The sequence below is a fragment of the Schistocerca cancellata genome, chromosome 7 (genome assembly GCF_023864275.1).
Source record: "Schistocerca cancellata isolate TAMUIC-IGC-003103 chromosome 7, iqSchCanc2.1, whole genome shotgun sequence".
Lineage (NCBI taxonomy): Eukaryota > Metazoa > Arthropoda > Insecta > Orthoptera > Acrididae > Schistocerca > Schistocerca cancellata.
The window spans coordinates 181,541,558-181,563,179 of record NC_064632.1 but is presented as its reverse complement, the minus strand read 5'-3'; the positions used below and the strand labels follow the sequence as shown (position 1 = coordinate 181,563,179).

At 44.2% G+C, this 21,622-nt stretch overlaps 1 protein-coding gene across 1 annotated transcript in view; it reads left to right on the top strand.

Moving 5' to 3' along the window:
• Window positions 1–21,622, top strand: part of LOC126092692 (lipase member K-like) — an 87,644-nt gene that overhangs the window by 1,484 nt on the left and 64,538 nt on the right. Inside the window, exon 2 of the mRNA XM_049908415.1 lies at window positions 13,974–14,220. Within this exon, the coding sequence (XP_049764372.1) occupies window positions 13,974–14,220 (247 nt within the window). The remainder of the gene's footprint in view (window positions 1–13,973; window positions 14,221–21,622) is intronic.

Below are 21,622 nucleotides of genomic sequence, written 5' to 3'. Positions count from 1 at the left end.
ACTACACTGACGAAGCCTTACTCTCATTTGCCGAGAGACAGTTAGAATAGCCTTCAGCTAAGTCCATGACTACGACCTAGCAAGGCGCCATTAACCGTATCTGAAGATAGTCTAATTGTATAGTCAAGAGCGATGTACCACAAGGATGCAATAAAGATAAGTATTAACTTAGATACGTACTTTTCTCTATAGCATTCACCAAGCATCCTGTTCCAGAAACTCACGCCAGCCGGCGTGTGTGTACGCGTGCCTTTCTGCTACTTCCTAGTGGCGTGGCTGTCTTGCTACGCCACAACAGAAACCATATAAAATTTGATGAGCGGCCAATTTAAAGAACGGAGGGGGAGCCTAATTTAAAGAACGGAGGCGGAGCCTACGCTGGTAACTCATCGTATTTTATACACTTTTTTTTAAATACCTTCGTGTTACCAGGGGATTACCATAATGTAACCTATTTAGGCTCCACCGATCATTTTGGATTTGAGTCCCTACTGTCAGCTGATTTTGATTCATTTAGTGGTTTATAAATTTGGTCACACAATGAAAGTTGGGTTCCACGTTCCAGGCTATTTAGCTTTTATGAGTTAGTTACGTGAGTACAATTTTCTCTGTTTTACATGTTTTTAAAAGTTCTTCAAAATGTTTCATATTAGTGTCTATTTTAGGATGTGTTAGTATTTCATGATTCATTGTTACGTAGATGTCACCTGATGATATGGTTTTGAGTGCCACCAAACCGACTGTGATTTGATAATAAAAAGTTTAAAATCAGCTGAAGCGGCTTCTTAATCCCCAATACGATTATCCCGACCAGTTTCCGGGCGAGCATTGTGAAAGGAACTACATGGACATACGGAATCGGGTACCTTGTAAAAGACCATTTGTATATGCAGCACATAAAGCTGCGGCTCTTCTGTTAGCCAAAGAGCAGAGATACTGTGCTGTAGGTGACTACAGCAGTATAGTGTGATCCTAGGAGTCACTATTTTGCCTCTTTCCAAACGAATCAAGGTGTCGAACGCAGCGACGGTTCAATGAGGCTTTTGAGCAGATTTTTTTTGAGGGGCGGGAGGCTGCGTTGTTTCTCTTGCCATTACTTGGACTGTCTGTAACAGTTAGCTCCACGTCATCTAAACATCAGCGAGTAGCCTCAGCTTGACGTGGCACAGGATATGGCATACCAGAAAACTCTGGTGGGCTGATTTCCACGTCATATTGAGACTACAGGTGGTGGTGTTACACGACATTAGCGAGGAAAAATAGTGACTCTTGCAGAACGTCCTATATGTATTTAATCTGCTATTTGTTTGCCACATGAATGGTCTTACTAGATAAAATAAAAGACAAATACAGTCGGAACAGTCACAGTGCATAATAAGTTTTTGTGTTAGAGCAGCCAGGTAATCATTCAACAGGAAGGGCGTTCTCCAAATACTACCGCTCCAACTCGTAATCACAAACTTCGTTCAGATTAATGCTACACCCAGAGCTCTACGAGAATGAATGTGATAACAGTATGAGCTCCAGACGGACAAGTGTTTAGACAAAATGTAATTTTTGGCGTGAGTCGGGCGAGGCCTGTGCCATTTATGTTATCCTAGTTCGCCGGCAACGGCTGGCATAGCAAGATTCAGAGCAGTAATCATAACGTCGCGTATCCGAGTCCTTGTGCGAAAAATCTTTTTTTCTTTTCTTGTTTTCAATTTTTGCGTAACTTACCCTGCAAACAAACTGAAATAACGTTCAGGATAATGTTTTTATTAATATTTTCGTAAAAAGTACGAAATGACAGGCAAGGTGTAATCTGCAATTTCAAATAAAGTTTCAGGAAGTCATTGTAAGGCATTCAGGAGAACTTCGTATTTGAATCAGGTATTTTTATTGTTTTACAGCTCAGGATATACACCTGCTGGAGTGATATTCATCGTAAAAACAGGTGAGTAGCAATTTTGTCGGCCTCTTGCACAGTCTACCACGTTGCATTCTTACAGTTACTTCGTAGTTTTAAAGTTTCTATACAAAAAAGAAATTTGGTTTACATTCATAGAAGTTCTCTCTTGTCGCACAGTTTGACAGAAAACCACGCTTAACGCATTATTTCGTCAAATATTGTCGAGGATAGGTGATGTTAAATGCAATGTATTTTTACAAATGAAATTATACGATTTCAGAGACTCGACTGATCTCATACAAATATGATTTATTGTATATAGACTGAAGCGGCGCGTGAAAATTTGTATCAAGACCGGGAATCGAACCCTGGTCTCCTGCTTATTAGGCAGGTGCACTAGCCACTAAGCCGTCTTGACACAAAAGTTCGCACTCCTGTACGAATTACCCTGTCACGCCTCCCTCCTCGATCCAAATTCTCAGTCTACTTCTCGATCCTAATTCTCATTGTAGACTGAGAATTTGGATCGACGAGTGAGACATACCAGGGTAATGCGTGCAGTTGTGCGAACAGCTGTGCCAAGATGGCTCAGTGGCTAGTGCACCTGCCTAATAAGCAGGAGACCAGGGTTCGATTCCCGGACTTTGTACAAATTTTGACGCTCTGCTTCATTCTATATATGTAATATATTTTGATGCAGTCTTCCAAGGATGTGATTTCTCTTTCTCTGTCGATGAGATAAGAGCAGTTACCAAGCTATGTATCCAAATTTTTTACCTGACGGTAAAACCAGACATCGAAGGGTTCCACTAGTGGGGTGGGTCAGGGGGTGGGGGGGATGGAGGGGGGGAGGAGAATCACTTTGTTAATGTAGACGGAAATCCTTCTTCTTGAAAAATCTTATTATATAATTGTGGATTTGTTTGTATTCGCCACGACTCAATTAACAGAAGAAATTTCTTCTATTGCAAGTAGAGCTTTATTATATCAACCAAAAAGTTTTTGTATAAAGTTGATGAAGTGATGAAGACATTCCTATTTTTTTCCACCTACTCATCCCTCGTTTTTGAATATTCGTTCCTAATGAGTGAGTATTCTTTTGCAGGTGTACGTTGACTGTTGGCAATAATTATCCAGAAAGGGTTATAATGTATTGCGCTGTATAGGAGTTGCTTACTTTGTTCATGAGACTACTTTTCCCCATTGGTGGTTCAGGGTTCGTTTATAAGTCTATTGGTACTGGCAACCTGGAAATAGAATATACAAATTTAAATGTTTTGCTACACATAACGTTAAAAAGAGTATTTCGATTGCCGTCGATGAATGAGTTTTGTGGACTTACCTACTTGATCGGAGACCTTAAGAACAATTCATTCCTGGAAATTTGTTTGCAAAGTCCTTGTGAACGCTGTAGGTACAATCGCTTCTTGGAAATTTATTTGCAATCCCAAATTTTCATTGACTTTTCTTTTTATAGCGTTTATGAAAATATTAATTAATACAGTATTCTGACCATTATCTCGGTACATTTGCAGTATAAGTAACGTCAAAATTGGAAATAAAAAGAAGTCTCCCAAGAGGGTCTGGACCCCACGACACTCGGATTACCGTTGTGAACTCTTTGCGCTGCGGGAACCGTCGCCTGGAAACTATGCTAACGCAAATGCATCATGCATCGCCCGATCCGCGCCAAAAATGCTATTTTTTCTCAACGCCTGGCCGTCTGGATCTCCTACTTCGGTCGCTTTCGTTTCTGGGCAAGCCCTGTGTGTGGCACAAATCTGGATCAAACCAATGATGACGAGTAGGTGCGGTCTCTCTGTTAGTTGAGGATGAAAAGGGGTGCTCGTTGCAGAGAAGCTACAGAGAAACAAGCGCAGTTACCTTCCGTCTAACGGAACCAGCTTCGCTGCAAATGTCCCTCCACCACAAGTATCCAAAAGCAAATGGCAGTTCTGTGATTTCATGACGTCTCGACGACGTAATTCGGCCACACTGCACAGGAAAGGCACTCGCTGCCTATTAGAACGTCAGTGAATTCCTCACAGTCACGACAAGAGGAAATCGTTGAATGCCTGAGTTCGCCAGCAAAACTGATACACCAAGAAGACTGAGAAACATTTATCCAAACTTCTGTGCCTCTTTGTCAGATGTCACAAGCATACCAAGTCGACGTTACACGAACTGCTTAGTTATACAAAAGTAACTTTTAATTTAGAAAATGGTAAATAATTTACAGAAATGCTGCTACAGCACTGGACGCATCATATTTTCAAGTTTTATTGCCTCCTAACAGCGTTGGTTGCCGACGTTCGCGCTTGGTGGAGTGAGAGAATGAGTTATTCCAACACTCGCCATGGAGTCGGATAACAGTGCAGAGCGTTCGCACGGTTGTTTGTGCTTTCATGAATCCAAATGCGCTGCTACAGTTCAGAGACAGTTCAGGTCTAATTATCCCAAGCCACCACGTCAAACTATTATTAATCGGTATAATCGTTTCATCGAAAGTGGCTGTGTATCACATAGGTCGCCAGATCAGGTTCGGTTAGCAGTCTCTGACACAGCGATACACAGCGATTGAACAAGTTCGGCAGTCTTACATTCGTAATCCGGTTAAAACGGCTGAGAACTGAATATGTTTAGTGTTATAGTGCTGAAGGTATAACGGAAACGCCTGTCATTCATATCCTACAAATTGGAACTTGTGGGAGATTTAAGAGAAAGCCACAAAGGAAAACGAGCTGAGTTTCGAGTAGAAATGTTTAACAGACTGAAGATGATTTTCTTAATGGGATTTTGATCAGTGATGAAACCATGTTCGATACCTGCGGTAAAGTGAATCGCCATAATGTTCGGATATGGGGCAAGCAGAAACCGAATCACGTAATCAAATAGTACGGCACTCGCCTAGTGTAAAATGTTTTAAACGCTGGAAGCTGTAACAGGATTTACGGCCCTTTCTTTTTTGCCGAGTTAACTGTAAGTGAAATCTCGTACCTGGGCATGCCTGAACTTTATTTAATGCCTCAATTACAACAGGACATAATTTATTTTCCAGCAGGATGGCGCGCCCCCACATTATCAACATGAAGTTGTCACTTATGTCCTTAGGAATGTGTAGACTTGAATTCCACACGGTGGAACAATATCCTGGTCATCATCATCATGCGATTTAACCCCAATGAACTTCTGTGTATGGGATTATCTTAAAGATCTAACACAAACAGTTGCCACCACACATCAAGACTTGCTTCATAGGATATAGCAGGAAACTGATTACTGGTGGTACTTTCGTAGTGTTACGAAAGGTACCCACATTAAATATTTGTAAATGAAATATTGCAGTAATGTATTTACCTTTTTAACAATTAGAGGCTACTTTTCTACACTGAAGCGCCAAAGAAACTGTTATAGGCATGCGTATACAAATACAGATACGTAAACAGGCAGAATACGGTGCTGCGGTCGACAACGCCTTTATAGACAAAAAGTGTCTGGCGCATCTGTTAGATCGGTTACTGCTGCCACAATGGCAGATTATTAAGATGTAAGAGAGTTTGAACGTGGTGTTATAGCCAGCGCACGAGCGATGGGACGCAGCATTTCCGAGGTAGCGATGAAGTGGGGATTTTCCCGTACGACCATTGCACGAGTGTAGCGTGAATATCAGGAGTCCGATGAACACGAAATTTCCGATATCGCTGCGGGAAGAAGAATATCCTGCAAGAACGGGACCAACGACGACTGATGAGAATCATTCAGTGTGACAGAAGTGCGACCCTTCCGCAAATTACCGCAGATTTCAATGCTGGGCCTTCTGCAAGTGTCAGTGTACGAACCATTCAACGAAACATCGTCGATATGGGTTTTCGCAGCCGATGGCCCACTCGTGTACCGTTGATGACTGCACGACACAAAGCTTTACGCCTCTACTGGGCCCGTTAACACCGACATTTGGTTGTTGATGACTGGAAACATGTTGCCTGGTCAGACGAGTCTCGTTTCAAATTCTATCGAGCGGATGGACGTGTACGGGTATGGAGACAACCTCATGAATCCATGGACCCTGCATGTCAGCAGGGGACGATTTAAGCTGGTGGAGGCTCTGTAATGATGTGGGGCTTGTGCAGTTGGAGAGATATGGTACGCCTGATACGTCTAGATACAACTCTTACAGGTGACGTGTACGTAAGCATCCTGCCTGATCACCTGCAGCCATTCGTGCCCATTGTTCATTTCGACAGACTTGGGCAATTTCAGCAGGGCAATATGACATCCCACACGTCCAGAATTGCTGCAGAGTCGCTCCAGGAACACTCTTCTAAGTTTAAACACTTTCGCAGGTCACGAAACTCCCCAGATATGAACATTATTGAGCATATCTGGGTTGCCTTGCAACTCGCTGTTCAGATGAGATCTCCTCCCTCTCGTATTCTAGCTGATTTATGGACAGTCCTGCAGGATTCATAGTGTCAGTTCCCTCTAGCATTACGTACTTCAGACATTAGTCGAGTCCATGCCACGTCGTGTTGCGTCACTTCTGCGTGCTCGCGGGGGCCCTAAACGATATTAGGCAGGTGTACCAGTTTTTTTGGTACTTCAGTGTATAACCAATTTATAAACACCCTATACGTTCCTCCGTCTGTCAGATGGCTTTAAGAACTGCACAGCAACGTTTTTCATGGTTGCGGCACCTCAATAGGTAAAAATGGAACCGCTAGAGGATCACTCTGTTGCCGTCTGTCAGTCTGTCTCTCTGGCTGTTAAGACTCCTTTTTCTCAAGAACAGAAACGAGTAGAAGGAATCAAGTAGAAATTTATGTGACATACAAACGTCTGTGGTCGTTTGGCTATGTGGGACATTTAAGCTTCTAAGTCAGTGGCAATCAAAAGATGCTGCCATTTATGTCACATATTTTTACTCTCGCGAACTCAATCATGAAAATCTACAGCGTACTCCCTGTTGACCTAGAATCGTGATATTTGCCAAAAAACAGGGTTTCACAAGTACAAGTAAAGAAAAAAAATCAGATAATTGTTAAGTTGTGATTATGTCCCATAAAAAATATATTACTTTTTTGCGATTTGTTGTCCGTCGGTCCGCCTGTTTAATACCACATTTTGTCAGGAACTGGTAGACGTTTCAAGCAGAAATTTACATCAAATACTTGGATCTACGACCCCTTGGCGTTCACCTCTTTACGACGTGAGACGTCACCAGAAACAACGCCTGGTCCGAATTCCACGTTAAACTGTAGGTGCTGTCTCCCAGGTTGGATAACTGGTGAATACGCCGAAGTTGCGTCCAATAGAGGGACTTGCGCCAGTTGTGGGGTGTCGCCTGTGGTAGGAGCATACACAAAACTATATTCTGATGCCCAACAGAACGAGGAACCATCCCAAATGTTCGTGCAAATTAATTGAAAACAACTATACCGTCTCGAAACGGAAAAAGTGTAATTGAAATAAATATTAATAGAGGATGCCCAATTAAACATGAAACCAATAGGCACCACACCGCTCACATAGATATGTTAATGGGAGGGGGGATCTTTTAGTTATGGATGGAAACAAAAAACACTATAACAAATACACCATGTGATCAAAAGTATACGGATACATGGCTGAAAATGACTTACAAGTTTTTGGTGCCCTCCATCGGTAATGCTGGAAGTCAGTATGGTGTTGGCCCACCCTTTGCGTTGATGACAGCTTCCACTCTCGCAGGCATACGCACAATCAGGTGCTGGAAGGTTTCTTGGGGAATGGCAGCCCATTCTTTACGAAGTGCTGCACTGAGGAGAGGTATCGATGTCGGTCGGTGAGGCCTTTCACGAAGTCGGCGATCCAAAATATCCCAAAGGTGTTCTATAGGATTCAGGTCAGGACTCTGTGCAGGCCAGTCCATTACAGGGACGTTATTGTCGTGTAACCACTCCGCCACAGGCCGTGCATTATGAACAGCTACTCGATCGTGTTGAAAGATGCATCCGCCAATTGCTTTTCAACAGTGGGAAGCAAGAAGGTGCTTAAAACATCAATGTAGGCCTGTGCTGTGATAGTGCCACGCAAAATAACAAGGGGTGCAGCGTGCAGCCCCCCCCCCCCCCCCCGTGGAAAGCACGACCACACTAACACTACCACCTCCTAATTTTATTGTTGGCACTACACACGGCAGCTGACGTTCAGCGAGCATTTGCCTTGCCCACGCCCTGCCATCGGATCGCCACATAGTGTACCGTGATTCTCCACTCCACACTGTTCCCACTGTTCAATAGTCCAATGTTTACGCTCCTTACATCAAGCGAGGCGTCGTTTGGCATTTACTGGCGTGATGTGTGATTTATGAGCAGCCGCTCGGCCATTAAATTGAGGTTTTTTCACCTCCTGCCTAAATGTCATAGTATTTGCAGTGGATCCTGATGCAGTTTGGAATTCGTGTGTGATGGTCTGGATAGATGTCTGCCTATTACACATTACAACCCTCTTCAATTGTCGGCGGTCTCTGTCAGTCGGCAGACGAGATCGGCATGTACGCTTTTGTGCTGTATGTGTTCCTTCATGTTTCCACTTCACTATCACATCGGAAATACTGGGCCTAGATATGTTTAGGAGTGTGGAAATCTCGCGTACAGACGCATGACACAAGTGACACCCAATCACCCGACCATGCTCGAAGTCCTTGAGTTTCGAGGAGCGTCCCATTCTACTCTCTCACTATGTCTAATGACTACTGAGATCGCTGATATAGAGTACCTAGTAGTAGGTGGCAGCACAATGCGCCTAATATGAAGAACGTATGTATTCGGGAATGTCCTGATACTCTTGATCACATAGTGTAGATTTATTGGCTTTGAATATGAAAATTACTCAGTGACGTCTTAAAAAGAATCATTAATAATAGGAGAAGGTGATATAACTCAAGCAAAGCCTTAGGAGGATAAAGCACGGATACGTTAGAACTTTGGGGACACAGCCAGGGCCTGAAGTTGTTAATTAGATGCAGAAAGTACATGGAAAGATTGGAATGACCACCATGAGGGTGCCTAAAAATGAGCATTAAAACCAACAATCTGGATGCGTGACTTGAGTATCGCGTGCTCGGCTCTAGATGGGAGCCAGTTAGACTCATTTCTAATCCGCTTCTTTGCCATCTTATTGATTCCAGCTCTAGTACTTACGAGAAGATATCCACAGGTGTGGCATCGACTTTTTGAAATCATCTGTACGGTGATGTAGGTTAATATCCCAAGTATCACAGAGTGCAGGCATTCACCATGGGGGGCCTTCGTTTATGAACAATCGACGAAAAAAAATCGGCACTTTGTGTGACAGTAGCGTCAAATGATAAGCATTGAACTGACTAGTTGTGTGGTGCAAGGGATAGGGTAAGGACTTCACATGGAGAAGATCGTTGATTTGAAGTTTGTCAGCATTTTATTTTTAAATCTTTATGGAAATAATTTTGATCATTTCTTTGTGTTCAATTAATTGGTTGAAATATTTTTTTTAAATTTCTGTTCTGTTATCATATGATATTAATCATTATATCATCTTTTAAATTGCTCTCACTTTCCTTCCTACCATTCTTTTTCCACTTTGAATCTTTGTTCATGTATTTTTAATCAGTTTTATATGTTATTTTGATTTAATTTGTTTCATTTTATCATCCTACTTTTCGTCCATGTTATTGTTTTCATTAATTCTATTCTTCATTTTGCTTGAATTTCGCTTTACCTGTAATCCTTTCTTTCGTTTCATTCCTCAGCTGCGTTATTTTGTCCATAGTGCAGCAGGAATGTGGGCTAGATTTGAAATGTTGGCATGACGATTACCATCCAGAAAAATGCAAAGCTTATAAGGAACCATACATTTTTGATACCATTGCACACTTAATATAGATTATTTCGTCGTCTATTTTTTAACCGATAGGTCGACATTTTAAAATATTCCTATGTTAAAATAGATAAATTTAATTAAATTCATGTTCACAAAAAATTCTAATAGAAAAAGAACGATTTAAAGAAAATATGAGAACAATTAAAAATGTTCGTATATTAAACTTCCTGGCAGATTAAACCTGTGTGCTGGACCGAAACTCGAACTCGGAACCTTTGCTTTTCGCGGGCAAGTCTCTACCACCTAAGCTACATCCGTTCGTTTGTTGATCCTTCCACTCAGTTTTTTTATTACAGAGGCCAACCAGCTCTCTGACCGAACACGCTGAGCTATCGTGCCGGCTATTCAAGCAAGATTCACGTCCCGTTCTCACAGCTTTACTTCTGCCAGTACCTCGTCTCCTACTTTCCAAACTTTACAGAAGCTCTCCTGCTGCAGAGTGAAAAATCTCATCCTGGAAACATCCTCAGGCTGTGGCTAAGCATGTCTCCACAATATCCTGTCTTTCAGGAGTGCTAGTTCTGCAAGGTTCGCAGGAGAGCTTCTGTAAAGTTTGGAACGTAGGAGACGAGGTACTGGCAGAAGCAGAAGCTGTGAGCACAGGGCGTGAGTCATGCTTGGGTAGCTCAGATGGTAGAGCACTTGCCTCCCAAAAGGCAAAGGTCCCGAGTTCGAATCTCGGTCCGGCACACAGTTTTAATGTGCCAGGAGGTTTCATATCAGCGCGCCATTCGCTGCAGAGTGAAAATCTCATTCTGTTAGTATGTTGATTAAAACAGGGGTCTCCAAACTACGGCCCGCGGGCCGAAACCGGCCCACGAGAGCCGGCAAACCGGCCCGCGTTAGCTGGCCGGACATCCCCGGTATCCGGCCCTCCAAATATTTGAGGTGGAACCTATACTGCCAACAATTGAGTTTCGAGGCCTATCGCGACCAGTACACCGCGACATTGGCACTGCTACTCGCTACAAGACTGCATAACTAAACTTATTGTTGCGCCGCTTGAAATAACAATGCGTTGACATACTCTACCTCTGTCACGTCTTGCAGTAATAGTGTTGTTAACAACGATTTTGAGATTTCGTTAACTTTTCAGGACGCTTTCGTGAAGAATGTGCAATGACAACCTTTTTTGTCGGTGAAATTTGACAGAATAAAATACGCCAGAATTTCGGTCAGGTACATCCACCAATCAAAATTATGTAGTTAAATAAAAATCGTGGTTCGTTTCAGTGCTAGCTATTCCCACAACCGTAGATTTTTGCGATTTAATCTTTCCTTTAGCCTTACATTACGGTGATCATGGAGTGCTAGGGTACTTTATTTCCACTAGGAAGAACTTGGCCCTTATGACTTCGTGGAGGAGTCAATGTGGCCCGCGGACTGAAAAGTTGGGAGACCCCTGGATTAAAATGAGGAACAGAAATATATAATTGCTTTTCAGCCAGATCACTGATAAAAAAAACAAATGTGCAAAGTAATTTGAATGAAGATTTAAAAACAAAAAATTGAAAGCGAGAATCAAACCCACGACTTTCCCTTACGCTACTCATTCCACAACCAATCTACAAATTTCTCTCTTTTAAGCTCTATAGATGGTCACTCAAAATCGCGAAATTTTTTTTCGTTAATTACTCGCAAACGAGGGCCCACCAGGGTGAATGGCTGCACACTGTGATACCTGGGATCATAACCGATTTCAACGTATAGATGATTTCAAAAAGACAATCCCAGCGTTGTGGGCGTCTCCTTGTTAGAGCTGAAGTACCGACATCTTCCCGGCGGCAGCAAGGCTCGTCTCATGAGTTATCTCTCCTGGAAAACACCTAAAGCAAAGTCATCTCTGAACGAAGACCTAAACCGAAGTGTTTTCTCGAAGAGTCATCTGAAACCCGGCTGTCTTACCGCCAGAACTGGAAACGCTGCCCAGCGAGCGAGGAGGTTCCGTGTTCCGACAAATGAAAAATGCCTAACGGCGTTAAACGATCTCCTACTCTTTCCTGTCACATTGTACCGCAGAGGTGCGCCATTAGAGCCATATTTCTCCCACTCCACGACGTGATTCTGAGGTGGAGGAATGAGAAACTCTGCACATAGGCACAGCACAAAAGCGCGGAAACTGCCAAAAATGACAGGGTGAGCCAATCAGGTTGTTGTATTCTGGAATTTAAAACTGGCCATTACTCCAAGGAATCGTAACGAACATTCATATCCCTGGAGAGCAGCACACTTGTCCAGACACTTCTTACCTGGCTAAAAGGTCTCCTGAGAAGAATTCTTTCGGTGATAGAATGTGTTCTCCCCATCTCATCAGGAAAGCGCGGAGGGGGATGAGAACGGCAAGCACGTTACCTGCCGACGGCCCGCTGCCCTATGTGCTACAGTTTTATAGCGGAAAATCCCTCTTAAGAGACACTCACACCTTGCGCATCCATCTTGCACGCTTTGCAGTCTCTGGAACCACTACAGCCTGCAGAAATTAGGCAGAAGAACAGGCAGTGAAAGGGAAAACAGGCATTAGCAATAGTAATCCAGATCTACTGCAGGAACAGTTTTCTGAGAATTTCTCGACCAAGGCAATCTGCGTGTCACCCTCCGTAATATGTTACTGAACAATTTCAGCGATAAATGACCACGTTGCAAAGACACTGAGCCACACGAAATTATTACTATTATCATCCATATACACTACTGGCCATTAAAATTGCTACACCAAGAAGAAATGCAGATGATAAACGGGTATTCATTGGACAAATAGATTATACTAGAACTGACATGTGATAACATTTTCACGCAATTTGGGTGCATAGATCCTGAGAAATCAGTACCCAGAACAACCACCTCTGGTTGTAATAACGGCCTTGATACGCCTGGGCATTGAGCCAAACAGAGCTTGGATGGCGTGTACAGGTACAGCTGTCCATGCAACCTCAACACGATACCACAGTTCATCAAGAGTAGTGACTGGCGTATTGTGATGAGCCAGTTCCTCGGCCACCACTGACCAGACGTTTTCAATTGGTGAGAGGTCTGTAGAATGTGCTGGCCAGGGCAGTTTTAGAACATTTTCTATATCCAGAAAGGCCCGTACAGGACCTGCAACATGCGGTCGTGCATTATCCTGTTGAAATATAGGGTTTCGCAGGGATCGAATGAAGGGTAGAGCCAAGGGGCGTAACACATCTTAAATATAACGTCCACTGTTCAAAGCGCCGTCAATGCGAACAAGAGGTGACCGAGACGTGTAACCAGTGGCACCCCATACCATCACGCTGTGTGATACGCCAGTATGACAATGACGAACACACGCTTCCAATGTGCGTTCACTGCGATGACGCCAAACACGGATGCGACCATCGTGATGCTGTAAACAGAACCTGGATTCATCCGAAAAAATGACGTTTTGCCATTCGTGCACCCAGGCTCGTCGTTGAGTACACCATCGCAGGCGCTCCTGTCTGCGATGCAGCGTCAAGGGTAACAGCAGCCATGGTCTCCGAGCTGATAGTCCATGCTGCCTCAAACGTCGTCGAACTGTTTGTGCAGATGGTTGTTGTCTTGCAAAAGTCCCCATCTGTTGACTCAGTGATCGGGACGTGGCTGCACGATCCGTTCCAGCCATGCGGAAAAGATGCCTGTCATCTCGACTGCTAGTGATACGAGACCGTTGGGATCCAGTACGGCGTTCCCTATTACCCTCCTGAAGCCACCGATTCCATATTCTGCTAACAGTCATTGGATCTCGACCAACGCGAGCAGCAATGTCGCAATACGATAAACTGCAATCGCGATACGCTACAATCCGACCTTTATCGAAGTCAGAAACGTGGTGGTACGCATTTTTCCTCCTTACACGAGGCATCGCAACAACAGTTCACCAGGCAACGCCGGTGAACTACTGTTTGTGTATGAGAAATCGATTGGAAACTTTCCTGATGTCAGCACGTTGTAGGCGCCAACCTTGTATGAGTGCTCTGAAAAGCTAATCATTTGCATATCTTCTTCCTGTTGGTTGAATTTCGCTTCTGTAACACGTCATCTTCGTGGTGTAGCAATTTTAGTGGCCAGTAGTGTATATAATTAAGTCTGTACGGAATCCTCAGAGTGAACTTGTCAGTTTTTTCGTTTTGTATTGTGTGCCGGTGTGTTTACGAAGTAGCGCTAGTTCCGCGGTCTGCCGCAGGCTGGACGACGTGGCGCTGTACGACATGCCGGCGCTGGTGTCGATGGCGCAGCCGCTGTGGGGCGAGCGGCGGCTCTTCTACGTGGGCTACAGCGCCGGCACGCACTCGCTGTACGCCCTCCTGCAGCTGCCGCCTGACCTTCGCCCCAGCCTCAGGGCCGCCTTGCTGCTTGCGGCCGCCGTCCTCTTCACCAGGCACCACAACCCACTCATCAAGGCGCTGGCCTCATTCCCCGACCGCACGCTCGTAAGTGACACACCTATCGTACAGTCGCTTTCGCCGAGAACCTACGAAGGGCGTTCGAAAACTAATGCAACCCCCTCCCCTCAATTTTCTCGGCCAATTTCACTTGATGAAATGCGGAATTTGTTCGCGCACATCATGGAATATTCCCGGTTCAAGCCCTATAGTTCAATGGTGTTCCGATAGGAGTCGGCGCTGTACGTAGTTTTCAAAATGGGGTCTGCAACGGAGGTGCACTCCATGTCATTGAGCGTCGCAGATATTCATAGGGGCTTCCAGAATGTCTGCGGAGACCTGCCAGTGAACGAAAGCGCCTCGGCTCATTGGGCGAAGCGTCTCTCATCATCGTAACAAGGACGCGCAAACCTGAACGACCTCCCACGTGCCGCACACAGCTGCGATTTCTGCAATGTTGGAACGTGCGGACACTCTCATTCGAAGTGATCGACGGATCACAGTCAACCACTTTGCTGCTCAACTGGACGTCTCTGTTCGTAGTGCTGACACACTCGTCCACCAATTGCGGTACTCAAAAATAAGTGCCCACTGGGTTCCTCACCTTCTAGCAGGAGACCATAAAGAGCAACGAAAGACTATCGATGTGAAATGCTTGAGCATTATGAGGCTGATCATGCCAGTTTTTTCTCGAACATCGTCACAGGCGGTGAAACATGGATTAATCAGTTAGGAACTGGAAACAAAAGGGCAATCCAAGGAGTGGCGCCTCACCTCTACAAGTCCTAAGAAAAATTCCAAAGCTGTACCCTTAACCGGTAAAGCCATGGTCACGGTGTTCTGGCACTCTGAAGGGTTTCTTCTGTTTGAAGTCTTCCCTCATGGTTCAACGATCATCTCTGAAGTGTATTGTAGCCGGCCACTGTGGCCGAGCGCTTCTGGGCGCTTCAGTCCAGAACCGTGCTGCTGCTACGGTCTCAGATTCGAATCCTGCCTCGGCCATAGATGTGTGTGATGTCCTTAGGTTAGGTAGGTTTAAGTAGTTCTATGTCTAGGGGACTGATGAGCTCAGATCGTAAGTCCCATAGTGCTTAGAGCCATCTGAACCATTTTGAAGTGTATTGTGCTGCGCTCTGGAAATTGAAGAAACGATCTCAGGGTGCCCGTCACCAAAAAAAATGCAAACGAAGTTCTCCTTAATCATGACAACGCAGCGCCTCACATAACTCTGCGCACACGAAAGGAGCTCACAGAACTTCAATGGACTGTAATGCTTCATCCACGCCACAGCCCGATTCTTGCACTTTCCGACTTCTACATCTACATCTACATCTACATACATACTCCGCAATCCACCGTACGGTGCGTGGTGGAGGGTACCTCGTACAAGAACTAGCATCTTCTCTCCCTGTTCCACTCCCAAACAGAACTAGGGAAAAATGACTGCCTCTATGCCTCTGTACGAGCCCTAATCTCTCTTATCTTTGTGGTCTTTCCGCGAAATATAAGTTGGCGGCAGTAAAATTGTACTGCAGTCAGCCTCAAATGCTGGTTCTCTAAATTTCCTCAGTAGCGATTCACGAAAAGAACGCCTCCTTTCCTTCAGAGACTCCCACCCGAATTCCTGAAGCATTTCCGTAACACTCGCGTGATGATCAAACCTACCAGTAACAAATCTAACAGCCCACCTCTGAATTGCTTCTATGTCCTCCCTGAATCCGACCTGGTAGGGATCCCAAACGCTCGAGCAGTACTCAAGAATAGGTCGTATTAGTGTTTTATAAGCGGTCTCCTTTACAGATGAACCACATCTTCCCAAAATTCTACCAATGAACCGAAGACGACTATCCGCCTTCCCCACAACAGCCATTTCATGCTTGTCCCACTTCATATCGCTCTGCAATGTTACGCCCAAATATTTAGTCGACGTGACTGGGTCAAGCGCTACACTACTAATGGAGTATTCAAGCGTTATGGGATTCTTTTTCCTATTCATCTGCATTAATTTACATTTGTCTATATTTAAAGTTAGCTGCCAATCTTTACACCAATCACAAATCCTGTCCAAGTCATCTTGTATCCTCCGACAGTCACTCAACGACGACACTTTCCCGTACACCACATCATCAGCAAACAGCCGCACATTGCTATCCACCCTATCAAAAACATCATTTATGTAGATAGAAAACAACAGCGGACCTACCACAATTCCCTGGGGCACTCCAGATGATACCCTCACCTCTGAGGAACACTGACCATCGAGGACAACGTACTGGGTTCTATTACTTAAGAAGTCTTACATCTGTTCGCTCCAATGAAGGATGCACTGTGCTGGACTGACGTAGCAAGATGATGCAGAAAGACGTTGGCTCCGACGGCGACCAGTAGAGCGGTGCCCTGTGGGCATACAGACCCTGCCAGTAAGGTGGCGTGAGGTTGTCACACTGAACGAAGACTATGTTGAAGAAATAGGGTTTTTAGCCAAAAGAATGGGGAGTAATATGGTGTGTTGGAATCTTGAATGAAACCAACGTGCTTTCAGAAAAATTGTTCCATTACTACTGAAAGCCCCTCGTACCTCCTGAATTAGTCTTTCACTCATGATAAGGATATACGACTTTCAGCTCACAAGTCTTTCAGCATAAACTGAGAAATCATCAATTGGCAAATAATTCGTTGTGATTCCACGTTAGCTCTCAGATCACATTCCAAATAAAATATTTTTACGTTACAATAGTTTCGAAATTCGTGACACGATTTCTTTGAGATTAGCCGCGTCAGTAATGTAACCGCTGAGGTCTTACGCCTGTAAGTATTTTTATGTTTTACTTCTTACGTTGAAAATCAAGTCAAGTTGTGCTGAACTCCAAGGTTGGTCTGAACGCTGCAGTGTTTTGATATGCATCGTGGTGTTCGCATGACATCGTCACATCTCTGTGGGGCCTGTATGTGGCTTAGTGGAATGCAGAAACTGGTAATCAAAACAAAATAGAATAACATCTCAGTTACACGGCTATTGGCGAATTTTTTTGATATTGACAATGTCTACTATCTTCCAGTATTTATTACTTTTCTTATCTTTATCACTGGTACTGTCTCCTCTCTCAGCTTACAAATCGAATATGTTCGAAAGCCAAAATTTTTGAGAAAATTTTTAAAAGTGCTGAGGAAGGTAAAATAAAGCAGCTGATACCCCACTTTCCTCTCAGAGTCTTTTAAACAGGAGCATATTCTCCTTCTTTGTGCTTCGGTGGGAGCAGTTTTCCGGTGGTTCCCTTCTTTCCCCTGCTAGCAGCAGGGCATGTTAATTATACAAAAGGAACCTCATGGGTCAGTAAAATTTTGATACAAAATTGTTAAGACGCTCGTGGTAACTTGTTGACAAATCACCTGTTGCCTTCAGTCTCGTGCTACTTGACCAATGTTGGTTTGATGATTTTTCTGACGTTTCGCCTGCAAGAGTGACAGGCATTATCAAAGCTTTGCCCTTCATTGCTGATGGTGGACTGGACCCGAGCTCGCTGCCGCAGACTATATGTATTTGGCGCGCCAACGTCCAAGGACTTTTCCGTGGTCATTTCCGCTTCGGTTGTTCCCTTGCTACCTACAACGGTCTTTCACTGTAGCACAGAAATTCAGGATCAATGCTCCTTGAGGTTTTCTCTGTTCTCGTTGAAGCTATTGCCACGTTTGTATATTAATATTGCTTCGCTGAATGAGCGGGTGCGATAGCTGTCCCCTACCGCAGGAATTTCCCTGTCGGCGAATTTTGCTCTGTGCTCGGTCTCACACAGCGCATCTCCGTCAAGGTCGATTTCTCCACGCGTCCCAACCCGTAACGACGCTTGTGTTCGGTGGTACTAGTATTGACTGATTATCCAATCATTCCAAAAAAGACTTCAGCACATATACAGGGTTATTACAAATGATTGAAGCGATTTCACAGCTCTACAACAACTTTATTATTTGAGATATTTTCACAATGCTTTGCACACACATACAAAAACTCAAAAAGTTTTTTTAGGCATTCACAAATGTTCGATATGTGCCCCTTTAGTGATTCGGCAGACATCAAGCCGATAATCAAGTTCCTCCCACACTCGGCGCAGCATGTCCCCATCAATGAGTTCGAAAGCATCGTTGATGCGAGATCGCAGTTCTGGCACGTTTCTTGGTAGAGGAGGTTTAAACACTGAATCTTTCGCATAACCCCACCGAAAGAAATCGCATGGGGTTAAGTCGGGAGAGCGGGGAGGCCATGACATGAATTGCTGATCATGATCTCCACCACGACCGATCCATCGGTTTTCCAATCTCCTGTTTAAGAAATGCCGAACATCATGATGGAATTGCGGTGGAGCACCATCCTGTTGAAAGATGAAGTCGGCGCTGTCGGTCTCCAGTTGTGGCATGAGCCAATTTTCCAGCATGTCCAGATACACGTGTCCTGTAACGTTTTTTTCGCGGAAGAAAAAGGGGCCGTAAACTTTAAACCGTGATATTGCACAAAACACGTTAACTTTTGGTGAATTGCGAATTTGCTGCACGAATGCGTGAGTATTCTCTACCGCCCAGATTCGCACATTGTCTGTTCACTTCACCATAAAGAAAATGTTGCTTCATCACTGAAAACAAGTTTCGCACTTAACGCATCCTCTTCCATAAGCTGTTGCAACCGCGCCGAAAATTCAAAGCGTTTGACTCTGTCATCGGGTGTCAGGACTTGTAGCAATTGTAAACGGTAAGGCTTCTGCTTTAGCCTATCCGTAAGATTTTCCAAACCGTCGGCTGTGGTACGTTTAGCTCCCTGCTTGCTTCATTCGTCGACTTCCGCGGGCTACGCGTGAAACTTGCCCGCACGCGTTCAACCGTTTCTTCGCTCACTGCAGGCCGACCCGTTGATTTCCCCTTACAGAGGCATCCATAAGCTTTAAACTGCGCGTACCATCGCCGAATGGAGTTAGCAGTTGGTGGATCTTTGTTGAACTTCGTCCTGAAGTGTCGTTGCACTGTTATGACTGACCGATGTGAGTGCATTTCAAGCACGATATACGCTTTCTCGGCTCCTGTCACCATTTTGTCTCGCTGCGCTCTCGAGCGCTCTGGCGGCAGAAACCTGAAGTGCGGCTTCAGCCGAACAAAACTTTATGAGTTTTTCTACGTATCTGTAGTGTGTCGTGACCATATGTCAATGAATGGAGCTACAGTGAATTTATGAAATCGCTTCAATCATTTGTAATAGCCCTGTACATAGTATGCGGTATATTCCTGACATTGCAAATGACTCCGTTTTCTTCTTTGCCAATCTGAGACACTCTTTAATCTTATTTGTCGGTTTATAAATAGTCCTTACGCCGTGTTTGCGGAATATGCCGCCAGTTTGCACGTAACTCTGTGAATGTGTGGCAGAAACGCTGAACCCGATGTTTCTATTCCCAATGTGCCACTTCGCCGAGTGCTTGATTCTGTAATAATTCTTATATACAGTCTTAGACCGAAAAACCGACCGCCGGCCAGCCGCCCCAGAGACTAAGTCTGAATCGTTCACTTAATGCAGCCAATAAAACCGACCGCCTCTGACAATGGTAAGTCCAGCCATCTGCACAATCTGTCAACGGTGTAGGATGCGGAAGTGTCAGGTGGAAGTTTTGTGTACTTACGAGATATTCTGGCGTTGTGTTAGCCCGGGCTCTAGAGGACCGGCACGGTAGCTCAGCGTGTTCGGTCAGCGGGTTAGCTTCCCTCTGCAATAAAAAACTGAGTCAACGACTCAACACTGAACTTTAACGGGTGTCATGGGACATATGCAACGAACAAAATCGAACAAAATGAGAACAATAAAAAAAAGTGGTAATCGTCGTGTATTCTAAACTTATAGTTGCGAGTTTGCGTCAAATCGTGTACTTCTCTCTTACTTTTTTCCTTTTAGCACATTTCGGCCCTCGTCTAAAGTTACGAATCTGACTGAATACAGAGGAGGCAGCTCGAAAGATTTGAAATGTGTGTGGAGCGAGTGATTTTGGGAAATATAAGCCACAAAAAGATATTCTTGTTTCAACAAAGACCTTTCTAGCATGAATGATTTTCCACATTAAGAAAGTCTCCACTACTGATATAAGTGATGGATTACCATTTAACCATCATGCGACGTTTGCATTCAATAGGCAAGGTTCAGAAGTCTGGTGTAGGAGTCCTGCATGCAGTAATTTGAAACAACTAAAGTCAACGGAGTGACTATTATTGCAGTTTTGCTTGAACATCATCAGGTCGCTCATTGAGCATTCCTATGCAATACTGTTACTGGCGACGAGTTATGATGCCTTTATCGTTAACTTCCTAACAAGGAATGAAAGGCTGAGCCCCAAAAGGACGTATCCTCGAGACAGGAGTAGTGTGAACATAATATTTTCCATCTAATAGCTCCAAAAGTGTGTTTTGCACGACTAATTCTTCCCCAAGGGTGTGTCCATCACAGCTGGAATTTGTTGCCAACAACTGATACACCATTCGGTCGCAGTGTAAGAAAATCGACCGACAAAAGTACATCACGGGTGCTAATGCGTGATAACGCACTCAACTGATACACCATTCGGTCGCAGTGTAAGAAAATCGACCGACAAAAGTACATCACGGGTGCTAATGCGTGATAACGCACTCTGTTGATTTGAGAAACAAAATTATCCAGGAGATTGATAGGGAAGTCATCTCTCGGGCACTTGTATTTGTAGGGAAGTCATCTCTTAGGCACTCGCCACTCTGATCGTATTGTCGTAAAATTTTACCTTTCCCTCTGTTGATCGATCAACCGTCAAGGCAATTCATTCTAGACGAAAATGCTCTTTAAACTACACTGGTTTAATGACATTTTGCTGGAGCTTTGTCTTACGATTCCCTTATTGAGTTTCTATCTGCTGCTTGTAGCTCTGGTACAAAAGAATTAAAAATATGGCTTTCAGCAAGTCTCGAAATGCAAACGAAAGCAGCTTGCAAGTGGTAGACAAGCATGTTACCTCGGAGCTGGTTTTTTCCTAAAGTGGGTAGACATCATTTTGAGTTTGAATTATTGGTAAATGTCAATCAGACGTGTGCCGTTGGTTTTAGTGCTTCGGTGTGTAGAAATTTTACCAATGATATTTCTATAGGTTTTTTGTGTCGCAAATTGACAGTTGAAGTCTCCCATTAGCATTTTCACGTTGTTCTTCGTGAATTTTGCTCATGGTTGTTTCGAGTGTATTCCAGAATTTTTCTATATTTTCGGGATTTTTTTATTTTCGATATTGGCGCTGGCATGTGCATTGATGAGTGTATATTTGTTATTGGCGCTCTGGATGCGCAAAGTGATAAGTCGATTGTTGATGGGTGTGATTTCTTTGACTGAGTTGATGATGGATCTGGGTACGAGAAATGCCATGCCGAAAGTTGGTGCGCCTTTTGTTACCTTTTGCTGTGG